Source organism: Erigeron canadensis, chromosome 4 (genome assembly GCF_010389155.1).
Source record: "Erigeron canadensis isolate Cc75 chromosome 4, C_canadensis_v1, whole genome shotgun sequence".
Taxonomy (NCBI): Eukaryota; Viridiplantae; Streptophyta; class Magnoliopsida; order Asterales; family Asteraceae; genus Erigeron; species Erigeron canadensis.
In genome coordinates this window covers 43,178,452-43,192,846 of record NC_057764.1, presented here as the reverse complement: position 1 = coordinate 43,192,846, position 14,395 = coordinate 43,178,452, and the positions used below count along the sequence as shown (strand labels likewise).

The 14,395-nt window shown below is 34.1% G+C and overlaps 2 protein-coding genes across 2 annotated transcripts; one reads left to right on the top strand and one right to left on the bottom strand.

Annotated features, from left to right (window-relative positions):
* The first annotated feature begins 521 nt into the window (after positions 1–521).
* LOC122595456 (beta-galactosidase 1-like) lies at positions 522–7,624 on the top strand. Its single transcript, XM_043767819.1, has 19 exons — positions 522–1,001; positions 1,134–1,229; positions 1,326–1,438; positions 1,534–1,600; positions 1,748–1,840; positions 1,956–2,099; positions 2,332–2,420; positions 2,497–2,602; positions 2,697–2,784; positions 3,583–3,701; positions 3,786–3,950; positions 4,107–4,279; positions 4,655–4,764; positions 5,050–5,159; positions 5,335–5,445; positions 5,553–5,663; positions 5,912–6,117; positions 6,371–6,707; positions 7,057–7,624. Exons 1-19 carry the CDS (start codon positions 846–848, stop codon positions 7,165–7,167), a joined length of 2,505 nt encoding a protein of 834 aa, XP_043623754.1. The 5' UTR covers positions 522–845; the 3' UTR covers positions 7,168–7,624.
* A 967-nt stretch (positions 7,625–8,591) lies between these two features.
* LOC122595205 (transmembrane 9 superfamily member 7-like) lies at positions 8,592–12,368 on the bottom strand. The gene is made up of 7 exons (XM_043767538.1): positions 12,180–12,368; positions 11,240–11,404; positions 11,030–11,139; positions 10,695–10,803; positions 10,490–10,602; positions 10,217–10,367; positions 8,592–10,120 (listed from the first exon to the last, which is right to left on the bottom strand). The coding sequence occupies exons 1-7, from the start codon at positions 12,294–12,296 to the stop codon at positions 8,963–8,965; spliced, it is 1,923 nt and encodes a 640-aa protein (XP_043623473.1). The 5' UTR covers positions 12,297–12,368; the 3' UTR covers positions 8,592–8,962.
* Between the last annotated feature and the right edge of the window lie 2,027 nt (positions 12,369–14,395).

Sequence of the window (14,395 nt, the reverse complement as noted above, 5' to 3'; positions counted from 1 at the left end):
CATTATCTCTACCATTGAACTTGCCACATGACATGATCTCTCTTTTAGGTCTATGTTTAGACATATCATTTAGTCACATTAATCATTTTCATACATATATATATATATATATAGAAAAGTGAATATGGAGTTGTTATGCACACTAATTAGGTGCAAAACCTTTTACATACCAATATTTTAATATTTTGAATAAATGATTGGTTCCCATGATTTTATGGTTTAAAAAAATATATATAAAAAGTTTTTTATCCAATTTAAATGTCAGCCTAATATTCCCTTTCCCAATAAATCATCTTTAGGAAAGCCTAAAATAACTTTCTTGTGTATACACTATTTTAAATAATAAATCATCTTTAGGAAAGCCTAAAATAACTTTCTTGTGTATACACTATTTTAAATGATTTTATATGTAATGAGACCAAAAAGTAGGACCCTTTTACTATTGCAGACAAAGCCAATCCTCCTTGTTTAAATGCAGCTACAAAGCACTCAAAAAATTTCAAACATTCACACATTCACACACACAAACCAATACCCTTTTTTCTCTGTTTATTTTCTATGTTTTTACCTCAAAAAACTTGTACAGTAATACAAATATTAAAACCAAAAGTTCACTAGAACTAGAATCTTTCATTTATTTAACTACACTCTATACATACATACATACAAACAAACACACAAATCCTGTAGTGAATGCTTGTGTTCTTCTTGGGCATCTTTCTTTTACTGAAGATACACAAATAAAGTGAACTTATAAGTGTAAAGAAAAACACAAAAAGCTGAGGATATTGCTCTGTTTTTTCTTTCAGATAGATACTGTGTTCAAGAATCTGGGGTTTGTTAAAATGTTGAGGTCTAATTTAATGTTGGTGGTTATATTGTGTTTTTGTGTTTATTTATGTAATGGGTCTGTTTCATATGACCATAAAGCTATTTCCATTAATGGCCAAAGAAAAATTCTTATTTCTGGATCCATTCATTATCCAAGAAGCACCCCTGAGGTAATGCACTTGTTTTCTTTACCTTTAATAACCTTTCTCATTATTTTGGGTTATTTTCTTTATTTTGTTGCCTTTTTAAATGAACTTTTTTCACATAAATTATATGTATATATTTTTTTTTTATGTTGTCAGATGTGGCCAGATCTTATTCAGAAGGCAAAAGAAGGAGGGTTGGATGTTATTCAAACTTATGTTTTTTGGAATGGGCATGAACCTCAACCCGGTCAAGTAAGTGTCTTTTTACTACTCTATATAACTGTGTATATATCTATAAGTTGTATTTTTTAAGTTTCAAGAGTTTTAAGATATTATTTTGTTTGGCAGTATTATTTTGAAGATAGGTATGATTTAGTGAAGTTCATTAAGCTAATTAAGCAAGCTGGACTCTATGCCCATCTCAGAATTGGTCCTTATGCTTGTGCTGAATGGAACTTTGGGTATATATTTATACTTACATTTATATAAATAAAATTTTCAGATATATACACATGGTTAGAAATTAGTTATACATCTTCTGTTATTTCAATTTCAGGGGGTTTCCTGTTTGGCTAAAATATGTTCCAGGAATTAGTTTCAGAACAGATAATGGTCCTTTTAAGGTCTGCCTCTAAATCTTTAATATGTTTATAAAATAAAATAAAAAAACTTTAATATTTATATATTTTTTTTATAACATTTTTATGTTTGTATTTATGGGTTTGTTGAGATTGGCATGTAATGATATTCATATGAGTATATGACTATAGGCTGCTATGGAAAAGTTCACAAGGCACATAGTGAATATGATGAAAGCAAATGGATTATATGAGACTCAAGGTGGTCCAATTATTTTATCTCAGGTAGTTAAAGCTACTCATTTCACCCCTTGTTACTAGATTTATATATAATAATAATAATAATAATAATAATAATAATAATGCTCACTATAAATGAAGCAAACTTTTTATGTGACAGATTGAAAACGAATATGGACCGATGGAATATGAACTTGGTGCACCTGCTCGAGCCTATACGAAATGGGCTGCTCAAATGGCTGTGGGTCTAGGCACTGGTGTCCCATGGGTCATGTGCAAGCAAGATGATGCTCCTGACCCCGTTGTAAGCGCACCATCTAGTTATGCATGTTTTTTTGTTTTTTTGACTTATTTCTTGTCAAATTTCATGACCCCATGACAGTTGTTCATGCTATATGTGTCCCTAGTGTGATTCTTTATGCTTTGCACATGGACATTTTGTTTTCCGTCTTTACTATCATAACCACCGGACTTTTGACTTTTGGATTTCGTAAGTTATAACTCTAGTAACATAGATGTTCTTTTTGTTTTAACAGATTAATACTTGCAATGGTTTTTACTGTGACTATTTCTCTCCCAACAAAAATTTCAAGCCGAAAATGTGGACTGAAGCTTGGACAGGATGGTAATTACATTGTCAATGATACCGTTTTTTCTTTATAGTTGTGATTGATTATTCTAACAAAATCTGAAATATGTAGGTTCACTGAGTTTGGAGGTGCGGTTCCTTATAGACCAGCTGAAGACTTGGCATATTCAATTGCTAAGTTTATTCAGACTGGTGGATCCTTTGTCAATTACTATATGGTATGAAAGTGTTTTGTTGTAATCATATTTCCAATTTTCAATAATTGTCTGTTAAACGATAATATTGATTATAAGCTTTATTGTATTTTGACAGTATCATGGAGGAACTAACTTTGGACGTACTGCGGGTGGCCCATTTATTGCTACAAGCTATGACTATGATGCTCCTCTTGATGAATATGGTATGTTACATACTAAAGTATATAGCATATTAGCATGCATATGGTATGATATCTAAACTATCTAACTTTGAATGTAAAAATTGGGCGGGCTACTAACTTGGGTCAACCTTAAAAGCGTATTTTGGTCAAATTTATGTCACATCATGGATGAAGGGATACGTATGCCACTTCATTATACATATGTATTATATCAACTTTGATATTTGTTGGTCTCACTTTTAAGATCAAGTTGATGATGCAAAGTATTAAGATTTTAAAATTTGAATATCTACTAATGAGTCCCATGAAAGGGACAACAATTTGTTTCTTGGAATGTTTTAAGGTTGAATCACCTATTTGTCAACTATCAGCATGTCAAGTCCACGAAAGGCATTGATTTTCACTTGCAAGACTATTTTTTCTGTCGTTTGGGTAACATCATATAAAAATAAGTTAAAATTGCTATTTGTTCATTATTCGTTATATAAATAAAATTGACTAAGGACTGCTATAAAACTATCACTATCTAAGTTCTAACTGACCACAATTTCTATGAAGAAAAAGTTCATGTAAAACACATTCCTTCCCTTTATAAGTACATTCTCTCCTAAGAAAAGGAAATCTTTTGATAAGGGAAATGATAGCAAGGGAATTATTCTTTGACAATCAGTTAAACATTCACTAAACATGTCAACTTTGATGGCACCCTATTTAAGATTATATTGTTTTCATGACCAGAAATTTATATATTGTGATGTACGTGATCTTTGTTTCTAGATTTGGATATATATGGATATAACCGGAGTGTTCTATATACAGGACTAAAACGGGAAGCTAAGTGGGGGCATCTGAAAGATCTTCATAGAGCTATAAAACTATGTGAGCCCGCTTTAGTGAACGGGGATCCCACTATTGTCAATCTTGGAAACTATCAAAAGGTTGAGTTTTTACTGTATTGATAATTAATGATCACTTACACTTCAGCAGTTGGACCCTACGTCTTACCTTTGTTTTCTTTATAGGCATATGTTTACAATTACAAGGCTGGAGGCTGTGCTGCTTTCCTTTCAAATAATAACAGAGCTGCTTATGCAACTGTAAACTTCAGAAATCAGCGTTACAATCTTCCTCCTTGGTCTATAAGCATCCTCCCGGACTGCAGGAACACAGCTTATAATACTGCAAGGGTGAGAAATGTCATTAATGTTAATTATTATTGTCTCGTGTTATTAACATTCTTATCATGATTTAAGGATGGAATCAAATCCTTATATATATTTTGGAATTCGGGAGGAGGGTTTACAAAGTTATTGATGAAGTGTAATTGTGAATGTGATCAATAGGTAGGTGCACAGACCTCACTGATGCAGATGACTTCAGCAGGTGGAGGATTTGCTTGGCAGTCATTTAATGATGAAACGGAATCATATAACGACAATGCGTATACAACAGTTGGGTTGTTGGAACAACTTAATGTCACTAGAGATTCTTCCGACTATTTGTGGTACTCGACAGAGTAAGTGCACCTTTTTTATTCTTCATGTTGATAAATATGATAGATTAACACATATAGAACTAGCATATGGGCCAAAGTTGGCAATTTCGTCCCGTTTACTTATAAATGGGTCAATATGGCCTAGAAGTTGCCCAAATTGTATTTTAACTCATAAAATCATCCAATAATTCTATAGGAACAATATAAATGTTGCAATCATTTTCGACGCACTAAATATTTTGTAATCCTAGCAAAGCTTACATTTGTGGGCAAAAAGTGTTTTGGGCCAACCTGACCCATGAAGCGTACCAAAGTGTTGACCCATTACCTAGACTCTGTATTTTCTACCCTTAAGAATTTGCATATGGGCTAACTTTTGCTTCTCATCATGTTCAGTGTCAAGGTTGGATCCAATGAGGGGTTCTTGAGAAGTGGCAAGTGGCCTACACTTACCGTATTATCTGCGGGTCATGCTTTGCATGTTTTCATTAACGGTGAACTATCAGGTATGAAGTTTCAGATTTGAAACAATATCCTTTGCATATCGCTATATTCACATATTTTTTCCGATCCAAATTCCTGTTTTGAAAACTCTTGATATATTTACTCGATGAGCTCCAGACAAATAAGTGAACCACGTAAATACAACCCGTGTCTTTCATTCCATGCAACAACTACATTTGATTATCAAAGTGAACCTTTAATACTGTATTATACAATATGGTATTATGGTTTCTTCAAAGTTTTCTTTATTAATAACATGCAGGGCTCATCCTGTGATAATGTTTCAGGAACTGTTTATGGAAGTCAAAAGAATCCAAAATTAACTTTCAATAAAGCGGTGAATCTAAGAGCAGGTGTGAACAAGATTTCACTACTAAGCATTGCAGTTGGTCTCCCGGTATACTCATACAACTCATTTTCTGATTATTACAACCACAACCTACAAAAATGCACCCAAACACTATCTCCTGTACCCCAGTTTGTTATATATTATGATTATACAACCTATAAACATAAATATATGTGGACTATGTGGTGCTCGTCACTAATGGTTCTCCAACATAATTTGCTAGAATATTGGTCCACATTTTGAGACATGGAATGCCGGCGTTCTTGGTCCAGTCACACTCTATGGCCTCAATGACGGGAAGCGAGACTTGACTTGGCAAAAATGGTCTTATAAGGTTTGTCTTCTACTTCATTAAATATTACTACTTCATCATCCTTGTTACAGGTTGTACCATGTAAAACAAAAACAAAACTTTGAATGTTAAACCGTCTGTTTGACCAGGTCGGGCTTAAAGGTGAAATTCTAAGTCTTCACTCACTCACGGGTAGTTCATCTGTCGAATGGATTCAAGGTTCTTTGGTGTCTCAAAGGCAACCACTAACATGGTACAAGGTATCGTCTCATACCATTGACATATTCCATCTTTTCTTGGAATCATTTTCCTATATTATGTTCCATGACAGTTGCGCTGTTTAACTTTTTGTTAATTATCCATAATACTCTTTAATGAACTGATGTAAACGAGTATTTCCCAAAATGGTAATTTTGTAATTCCTATATGGCATACTAAAAGTGTTATGGTTTTCACATGATAAAATATAACTGTAAACTGTATTGATATATGTTCGTCATGTTTTCAGACTATTTTCAATGCTCCATCGGGGAACGAACCTTTGGCTTTAGACATGAGCAGTATGGGGAAAGGTCAAATATGGATAAATGGGCAAAGTATTGGACGTTATTGGCCTGCTTACAAGGCACGTGGATCTTGTAGCACTTGTAGTTATGCTGGCTATTTTGATGAGAATAAATGCTTAAGTAAATGCGGTGAAGCTTCACAAAAATGGTAAGAAGGCTCCTTTTTTGTCCAGTATTAAAATTTTCTAAGACAATTACAATCTTTTGCAGGTCTTTGGATTTGTGTTTTGGAATTTAATTTAAATATCCGATTTTACGTTTGAGTAAACAAATGCTGCCTTTAACTTTATACCACCTGCCACAAAACTGATAATATAAACTTTACATCTGCAAACAACAGAAGGACGTCCAAACTCTTTTGATCATAAATCCCTAGCCTATCCTGACATTATTTGTTTCAGGTATCACGTACCTCGGTCTTGGCTAAAACCAAGAGGGAACTTGCTGGTTGTTTTTGAAGAATTGGGAGGAATCCCATATGGTATATCATTGGTAAAGAGATCAGTTTACAGTGTGTGTGCTGATATATACGAGTGGCAACCATCATTAATGAATTATCAGATGCAAGCGTCTGGTAAAGTCACTAAACCGTTAAGGCCAAAAGCACACCTTTCGTGCAGCCCGGGTCAAAAGATATCTTCGATCAAATTTGCTAGCTTTGGCACCCCGTTAGGAGGTTGTGGTTCTTATAGTGAGGGTAGCTGCCATGCTCATAATTCCTATGATGCATTTAACAAGGTACCCACTTTCTTATTCATAGCTTTTTTTGCTCCAATTCTTTACCCGGTACACCTAATGGGGTTGACCCGCTAGCCTTTTTTGCTCCAATTCTTTACCCGGTCTTCTGATTTTGACCCACTAAAATGTTTTTGCCCCAATATTTAGCCACTTTTATAAATATTTTATCCATATGACTCGTTAGCAATACAAAAATAGATACCAATTGTTAGTTGATATTGTGATCTTGTATTCTTGTTATTCTGGGAAAAGATAAGTCTCAATCACATCTTTATTTGTTTCAAAACGGTACAAATGGGGACCCGCTCACACACATGATGAAAATGCTAATATTTTGCTTTTGTTACAGTTATGCATTGGACAACAATCATGCACAGTACCTGTAACTCCTGAGATATTTGGAGGAGATCCTTGCCCGAAAGTAATGAAGAAACTTTCGGTTGAAGCCATTTGCAGCTGATGATTATTTTAAAAGATGGAATGAAAGTTCCGAGAACTTCAAGGCAATTTGGTTTGAAAGCATTTTGAGTTTTTATATAATTTATATAAAGTTTCATATATTATTTTGTTACCCGGAATAGTTCTCACGAAGATCACGGAAACCATATGATAGGCTTTTTACCAAAGGTGAAGTTGTACAGATATGCAGCACACCGTTTTGGTTCAAAAAGTATTGTCGTATATTAAGACTTTGCAAAGGGATGTATATATAGGTTGCATCCACCCGGATGTTATTACTAGGAAAGCACGTTGAGACTCGTAATTGAGTCCATGAGCTTATGTTTCATTTTGATTATTTGAATTGAAATGTAAAAAGCTTCTGGCTTTTGTATCTTTGTTTACACTACAGAAGCAATTTGTTATTGCTTTGCCATTGTAAAAACACTTCAAGATGGTAATATATTAAGTTTATCAAATTTATGCTGTTTTTTACCATATGATTAGTTTGAATCTTTTATTGCTTCTTGATGCTGGATATGGAGTATGATTTAGAATCAAATATCAAAATGTATCTGAAATTTGGTAAAGTATAAAACGGACTAGGTTTTCTCTATAACCTTAAAGATATTTACCCAAGGAAGATTCAAACTTGACACCTCTTATGAGGATATTAGAACACTTGACCAGGCCACCTTGGTTATGGTTCAATTTGTAGAAGCATGTTATTATAAGAGGCACTCACAAAGTCTTGCTCAAGTGACTAGGAGGGATTCGCAAAAGGCACAGAACTATTATTCGAGTTATAATTTTGCTTCTCTTGTTAAATCATCTAAAACTCGTATCAACATACTGAGTTGTGATTTTACAGACACAACTAACATGCAACCAATACACCAAAATATAATTCAATGAACACTGTCTCAGGAAGATACTTGTAAAGAGGCTGTATTTACATTTGATAGTGCGTTGAGGGTGCTATCTAGTGAAGTTGACATGATAACTAGATCCACCGGATTGCAATATATGATTTCACTTACAACAGTCGATGCTTGAGATGTGGCATAGTACAATCAACTAGAGACACATAAACCAAACTGGATAAAAAATACAGAGTAGTCCGTGGAAATGTTTTCTAAGTCTCCTGCGATTCTAGATGTCGACTAAACCAAAGACAGCGCCTTTGTTTTAGGAAATGTTAGGTTGTGTGAGGATAAAAAGCGATCTACAGAAATGAATACACTTGCCATCTAAGGTAATAGCATTAGATACGATGATAATGTCAAGGTAATAGACCTGACCAGATCTGCCAAAAGAAAATTTATAAGAAAATGATATTAAAGCAAAGAAAAACACTGGATCAGATCATCAGCGTCCCAAGATGCCCAAATAGATCCATAATCTCAAAACAAACTAAAGTTAGACCCAAGCATCTTGACTGTCATCTGTAAGAACAAGAATAATAATTTCAATACCACATGCACAAAGGCTTTTACAGTAGACTATGGAAAGGATTGAAATTGATTGACCAACAACACAACAATAATGCTATCAGATGAATGCAGTTCATATATAAGATACAAAAATCCATAATAAAAACAAAACATTCTACAAACTAGCCAATCATACAAGTCCATTTACGGGCTTGAAAATTTCCCAACAGATGCATGATTCTTCAGTCATGTATAACCAACAATTACTGAACTGGACTCAACTCAACTCTACACTGCCTTCCTTCTATCTCTCATATTCATTTCTATTTATGTTTCCATCCCCATTACATCCTCTGTTGAGCTTTTAACTTCTTGTTCATCTTATCAGTCTATCTTCACTGAACCATAAATTTTGCGAACAAACCAGAGACAAGCATAGAAACCAATTGTACCCGTTAACACAAAGAACGCATATGAAGCAATGAACATGTACCCAAAGTAGAGAATACCCGAAACCAGCTTTGTGATTTCCAACTTGGTGAAATAGTAGAAGATCGAGTATAGGAACAGATACAATGCAGATGATCCAGCTGTCAAATAAGCCCTCCACCACCAGTGGTAGTCTTCACTGCATAACTGGAAGTAGCAGAGAACAACTGTTATCTCTGCACATGTGATGATCAAGATCACAAACACGATGAACAGAAACCCAAATATGTAGTAAAACTGGTTCAACCATATGGAGGTCAAGATAAAAAATAGCTCAATGAAAACAGCCCCAAAAGGAAGGATTCCTCCAATGAGAATTGAGAACACGGGTGTCATGTACCAAGCTTGCTCGGGAACTTGTCTCGGGATTTTGTTTGTTTTCACTGGATCTTCAAGGGCGGGTTTCTTGAAACCTAGATAACTACCCACAAAGACTAATGGAACCGATATGCCAAACCATAAGCAAACAAGGGCAATCATGGTTCCGAATGGTACAGCTCCAGATGACTTTTCGCCCCAAATTAATGCATTCAGAACGAAGAAAACAGCAAATAAAATACCAGGAAACATGAAGGATGTTTTCAATGTGTTTTTCTTCCATTCTGTACCCTTGAACATTTTGTATATGCGGGCTGAAGCATAACCACCGAATAAGCCCATGAATACCCATAAGAGAACCATAGCAGTCATAAGGCCACCACGGTTGGATGGAGATAAAAATCCAAGAGATGCAAATATCATGGTCACAAGTGTCATTCCAAAAAGCTGGACGCCAGTACCCACATAAACGGATAGCAATCCAGAATATTCTGGAGCCCTAAAAACATCTCCATGGACAAGTTTCCATCCGGTTTCTTCTTGAGCTTCATCTTGTGTGTCAAGCTGATTATAATTTGCAATATCTCTGTAGAGTGTTCTCATCATGATCATAGCTACCATTCCTGAAAGGAAGAGGACAATCATCAAGGAGTTTATGATTGAAAACCAATGGATTTGATCATCGTTCATAAGAAGGTAGGTGTCCCATCGTGACGCCCACTTGATATCACTCTCCTGGATATATAAAAATAATAGAGAAATATGGTCATGAGTATTTGTATTTTCATCTGGATAGTGTAAGACAAAGCTTATGGGTTCAAAGGAAAGTACCTTGAAAGTAACATCATATGTAAATACCACCTCCTTATCGGTGTCAACTTCCTGAGGTACGGTGCTTCCTTGAACTATATTTTTGGTATTTTGGTTGCATGTTGTTAGCTGAGGGTTCTTCTCATCCCAATCTTTATACTCATGATTGATACTGTTAACATGAATTAGGAATAGATTCAGTCCAGTATAAAGAAAATCAAATCATGGAGACAAGCAAAATAATGCCATCAGATTTTTACAATACTGCATTAAGTAGTAAAGAGAAGCAAATACCTATTGGGAGTAACTTCAAACCCAACAATACGAGCAGCATCAGTCTCAAGATCCTTGTGATACATAACTCTAAAGCTAAGGTGATTATTGATAAAGTACTTCTCCTCTTTGCTCTGAAGAAATAAACAAAAGTTAAATGCATGTCCCAGTCACTAAAAAAAGAAAGAGAAAAGATATGTGCTTTTGGTTTTCCTATCAAACTTACCCCAGCATAGTTTCCCTTAAAACCGACACGGAAACCATGTTCATAAGTGGTTGATTGACTACCGTCACGTCTTTGTCTAAGAACAGCAACTGGGAGGTTATCTAAAATCCTGCATTGCAAAATAAGAAGCCAACATAATAAAGACAAGGAACTTGCAACTTTTCTGTAATGAATCTGTTGAGCTAAAGATTCATGACGTCAAAAAGTTTCAATTAATAGGACACTTGAGTTATTCGAAAAAGTCTTAGGACTGAAATTAATGCAACCGATTACGAATATAATACAGAGGTCTTAATTAATGAAAATAGTTTAAGCAGGCTGAAAGTGGCACATACATGTTGACTCGGTACTCATCATCAATCATTTCTTTGAATTTCTTTGCTGAACCGGCATCAAGTTTTACCCGGCAGCCAACTTTGCATGGTTGTTCCTCTCGCATAGAAAACTGAAATGGCAATAACTCACAACGGTTAGAAAGTGACATTAACTAAAACAGCATACGTCACTTAAACGTTGTACCAAAAAATGCATCAGAAGGTCCTCACCGTGTATACTGAATTCTCAATGCGGTCGCCTCTAAGCACCTCACCCAAGTTTTCAGCACTATTAGTAACATGCTTTGGCTTACAATAATTCAAGTAATAGTACTCGTAAGGAAGCTGCGTTTTTGTAGATGAAAGCTTGTTGACTTTAACTTGAAGCGGATCACCCTGATAACAACATTCACATTCAATTAACCAAATATTGACATTCCTATTCAACAAAACTACGAGAAATACTATAATATATACAGATAAAGCAACTAACAATATAAAACAAAAAACAATAATCATGTACTAACATTACGAAGTTAGATCGTATTAATCAACATTCCTATTCGACAAAACTACCAGAGATCACACTATAACATTTACAAATAAAACAAGTAGCCAGATTAAGAAACACAAATAATATACCAACATTATACCATATATAAATCACACAATACAAACTTAATTACAGTCGAGTAAAATTATTTACGAAGATACTTAAAAAGCAAATACACTAATAAGATCTGGGCATAACGTATTCAATAGTTAGCGGATGCCCCGGTCAGATAGATTTGACAATTTCGATATTTAATCATGAATTGCTACTTGACTAATCTGCTTTACACTTTTAAATGCTAGAAATGCATCATATCAAAAGCATAAATACAGCACAAATCTGGCATCTAGCTAGCACAACATATAAAAATAACAGTAAAAAAACTTAAATCATTATTCAACTAATTAGATCTACTAGTATATAAATATATATCTACATTACAGATCAGCTCAAATTTTTTAAACCTGTATCCTAGATTTAGCAATATATAACTTCCAATTTTAACAAACTAAAAACAAATTATAAAAATGATATTATAAAGTGAAATCCTAATATAGATAAATGCAGATTCACGTAACGTAAAGGGTAAAAGTGATAGATCTGGTGGAAGGTACTCACTCTGGTGAAATCACGAGGAGCGACGCCGGGGAGATAAAAGGATTCAGATGAAGAGATGAAGAAGATGAGCGAGATTAAGATTGTAGTCCGGAACAATCCGGTGGAGCTCCGTTCCATTTTTCCAGATCTCGATCGACTGTGTGTGTGTGTGTGCGCTTTGGGTAGAGTGAATCCGTGTTTCGTGTGTCCGGATTTTATACATATACGCTCTTCTATATGTATTTCCACGCTTCTTTTTGTATATTACGAAAATAGTCCCTCGACTACTTTCATGTTGCGGGTTTTGGATTTTGACATCCAAAATTCCAAATTACCTCTACCTAAATAAAGAAGTTGTCTTTAGATTCTATTTAAATTGTTGAAAAGAACATTATATCTACCTAAGTGGACCTTACCTTTACCTAGGCTACTACTTTCGTGATGCTAAATGTGGATCATTAAAAGTTCACAATCCCTTTGTTCTGATTGATGCTCAAGGTAACGATTATCTATAGGTTTTTGCGATAAAATTGTATTAGTTTTAAAATCATATGATTTATTTTTAAATATGAAATTACTTGGTATATGTTTGTCAACTAATGGGGTGAATAGGTTATGTGTACATTTTTTTAATGAAGATGTATATATAATATAACTAAAAATATATATATAATCTGTTTTCAAATCCTAAGATAATACCTAATGAGTTTTGTATATGACCTTTTTTGTACAAAGTATAAACATCAGGTAACTTTGGAGTGGTATCGGAGATTGTAAATAACAGTATAATTAGATAACTATTTTAATCTACAAAATATTTAGACTTATTTGAAGGACTCTTTAGAGATGAGAAAATATTAGGTTCGAAGCTTCCCCCAACATGTCTTATTGTGTTAGAGTAATTATCTAAAGCTATCTTCTGAATTTTATATACTGATGATCGATGAACAACTTTTAAATTTTGACTCGTTGAGTTTGAGCACTTAATTGTGTCACACAAAGCCATCGACAATTCATCAAAATTTTGGATACGACCTTGCCTCTAGACTTTGTGTCTCACAAGTGGTAATTTGGTAGTCTTGAAACCATGGAATTTGATTTTAGATACACGAGAGTAAGTACCCGCGCGTTGCGGCGGTGAGATGGTGGGGTGATACCTAGGTCATAGAGTATGATAGGTTATAGGAGTTGATATGTCATAGAGTATGATAGTCAAATGCCTTACCCGTACGGGTTCCGCCTTCGGATTTAAAAATTTGTCGAAAGTATATCGAATGACATCTCTAATGAAAAAGCATGAAATTTTAAGAACACCCATACAATTTTTATAATTTATCGATGTACGGTTTTTGAGATAAAAAATTTTGAATGAATTGGAGGAATAAATGATTTATGGAGGAGAGAGAAAAAAGATGATTGGTTGAGATTTGAAGAGAGAGAAATAGTATTATAGTTATTTTAGATAAATATATAATAGATAGGAGGGACATTTTGGAAAAGTAATTAAAATCAATATTGAAAATTTTAAGTTTAATATTGAAAATCTAGAAAAAATCTACTTTATAATATATAATATAGTATAGATTTATTGTTTCCATTTAACTTTAAGTTTTAACTTGTCATATGCCAATAATAAATATTTTGGCATTCTAAAGTATAATACGAGTAACAAACAACGATATAGTTTGGCCAGCAATGAATCATAGTGTGGTTCAACATAAGCAGATGTATAAAATTTACAATGGGCCAATAAAAAATTAGAATCATCTTTAAAAAGTGAGAACCGTCTAGACTTAACATGTTTACACGGACCCAAGTTAAGCCCCCCTAATTTGGTAAGTAGAACTACTCCTGTGTATCTGGTTTATCTTGAATATCTTCATGATTATTTTTGAATTTTTTTTCTTTTCACCCTCAAGAATTTTACTACAGAGTAGTATTTACTAACATATCAGGCTTGCCATTATGTGTGATTTTTTGAGATATTGAATTCTTTTTAACTACCGGGATATTGACTTAACACTTATTGAGATAAGAACGTGCAAATAAAACGATAAAGGAAAATGGTACTCGTATTGTTAATATATATGACTTATCAAACTTTATTAAAAGATAATATACTATCAAGCTTGAAGCCTGGAAGTCAAACATAAGCGTGGGTTTTACTTACTTTCTGAGGTTGGTGGTTGATGCTCAGGTTTAACCCAACTTTTCATTTATTTATATGGGCCGGCCCA